At 36.3% G+C, this 2,043-nt stretch overlaps 1 protein-coding gene and 1 long non-coding RNA gene across 2 annotated transcripts in view; both read right to left on the bottom strand.

Annotated features, from left to right (window-relative positions):
• LOC109587753 (uncharacterized) overlaps nt 1-417 on the bottom strand; it is an 831-nt gene extending 414 nt beyond the window's left edge. Inside the window, exons 1-2 of the long non-coding RNA XR_002187771.1 lie at nt 151-417; nt 47-106 (exon numbers count right to left, since the gene is read on the bottom strand). This is a non-coding gene — a long non-coding RNA (uncharacterized LOC109587753). The remainder of the gene's footprint in view (nt 1-46; nt 107-150) is intronic.
• Nucleotides 418-688: 271 nt separating this feature from the next.
• Nucleotides 689-1,805, bottom strand: LOC109587752 (uncharacterized). Its single transcript, XM_020003976.1, has 2 exons — nt 861-1,805; nt 689-816 (listed from the first exon to the last, which is right to left on the bottom strand). Exons 1-2 carry the CDS (start codon nt 1,765-1,767, stop codon nt 689-691), a joined length of 1,035 nt encoding a protein of 344 aa, XP_019859535.1. The 5' UTR covers nt 1,768-1,805.
• Nucleotides 1,806-2,043: the final 238 nt, after the last annotated feature.

Genomic DNA, 2,043 nt, shown 5'->3' with positions numbered 1-2,043 from the left:
CTAGAAACATCTAAAGAGTATTCTTTACTGTTAGTAACATTTTTACCACCACACCGCCGTTGAGTAAGTACCTTCATATCTCTATTAGTGTCCAAGGGTTCAAAACCTGTACTAATTTCTTCCATTTCCTCAGCACTAATGAAGGCTAACCTTTATTGAGCGCTTTACACATTTTCATTCGCTTCTTTTGCTGCTTTTTCTCGTGGTTCTCCTTCTCCTTCAGCCATATTGGTCCCTTACAGTTGTACCACGTGCTACTGAGCATGCGCATAACCTTTCCTTCTTATGGCTTCCCTTAATACAAACAATATAGAACATGACCTTTTCCTCGTGGGTGTATCAGATATACACTCAAATGATATTCATAATCCCTCGGGCTACGCCCTCGGGATTATGAATATCATTTTCGTGTATATCTGATACACCACTCGGGGTCATGTTCTATATATTACGTATCGCAACCACCCGCCCACGCTCCTTTACGTGAGTGGGTGTGGCCACAGCAAACAAAATGGCGGTTCACACGGGACAAAGTTAAGACCTTTCTAACAGCAAGAGAGCATAGAAATACTGTCTAAAGACTTCTCTAGAAACATTATAAGGTAGAGAGAACCTCTATAAGTCTTAATAATGACCAAGTTGTACTTGCAAGGTGGTGAAATCAATTATAGGAATATTTTTTACACTGTTACGCTTGTTTGATTGATGTTGCATTCAACATGTTGCCCCATGTATGTTGGGCTTTAAGTGTATGTTTACCTGATGTAGGTTTTGAAATTAATGATGATACTACTGGTACAGTACTAGTAGCAGCACCTATGATATATTTAATGTAATTATTAATAATAACATGATTATACCAGAAGTTATTGTAATATATTTCATTATTGACTGCTGGTATCCAACTGGAAGTAAGCTGTGGATCAGTAAAGAGAGTCCATGGATGTTGCTACTACGCCATGGGTTATAAAGCTTCATTAAAATCATTGGCATATTTGATGTATCTGGTATATGTTCTTCATATATTGTTTTCAATGAGTCATTAAGATGTTTCACTTGAGCTGAAAAACGAAGTTTGTCTGCTTTTTCCTTGTAATCCTTTAATTCACTGGCAATATTCATCATATTATTATCATCAAATTCAAAATTTTTAAGAAAGACTTCAGTCATGTCCACTATCAGACTGCATTCAATGAAATCATAGTATGGATAAATAATTTTAAAAGTTTCATTTAATGATGCATTTGTTAGCTTATCATTCCAGTTCATGTAAGTCTCAATCCATCTTGTTATATCAGTGAGTAGCTTAGAATCTGAGGCTACTTTTTTATCAAATGCTGTTCGTACCTTCGTCATTAAACTAGTAAATGATTTGTTGAGTTCTGTCAATGAACACGACACTTCTTCTTCATCTTCTTTAGTGCTAAACTTAATTTCTTGTTGTCGTGTTGTGCCCACAGCAGCTCCATTACTAATGTTAGGTACTGAAGGATGTCCTTCAATCATTTCTTTGATATTTTGTGCAAGAGTGTTTTCTCTTCTAATGGTCAATGCAGTAATGACATCATTCCAAGTTGCCTCAGGAGAAACAGAGAGCCATTTTGAATACAATTTCCTCTTTTGGTCGTTCACACTGGAACTCTCAGCTTCAATAATTAATACATCATGTTGTGTTATTCCTGGTAAGCAGTAACCAAATGATTGCCAGTCAACAAGTGGTTCAAGCCATTGGATTAATAATGAAATATCAGGTCGATCATCAATCATAGGACCAGGATTGAGTTCAACATCTCCTGATAAGAGGAGGAGCATACGTAGACAAACAATCAAATAGAGATCATTGTAAATCAGGTTAGAACTGCTGCCGCCAGGTAAGACTACTGACTGGAGGTAATTTGTATCAGTAACAGTAACACCAGTAGTACATTGTACTTGATAGCAGTTACCTAATAATAAAATACCAGTAAATATACAAGTACAAAGTTGCAATTGATGTTTACCTGTTGGAGGAATCATCAAGATGTGTCTTAATAAAGAGAGAGA

This window comes from Amphimedon queenslandica, unplaced genomic scaffold (assembly GCF_000090795.2).
Source record: "Amphimedon queenslandica unplaced genomic scaffold, v1.1 AMPQUscaffold_12458, whole genome shotgun sequence".
NCBI lineage: Eukaryota > Metazoa > Porifera > Demospongiae > Haplosclerida > Niphatidae > Amphimedon > Amphimedon queenslandica.
The sequence above is the reverse complement of the archived record's forward strand: the minus strand, read 5'-3'. Positions and strand labels throughout refer to the sequence as shown.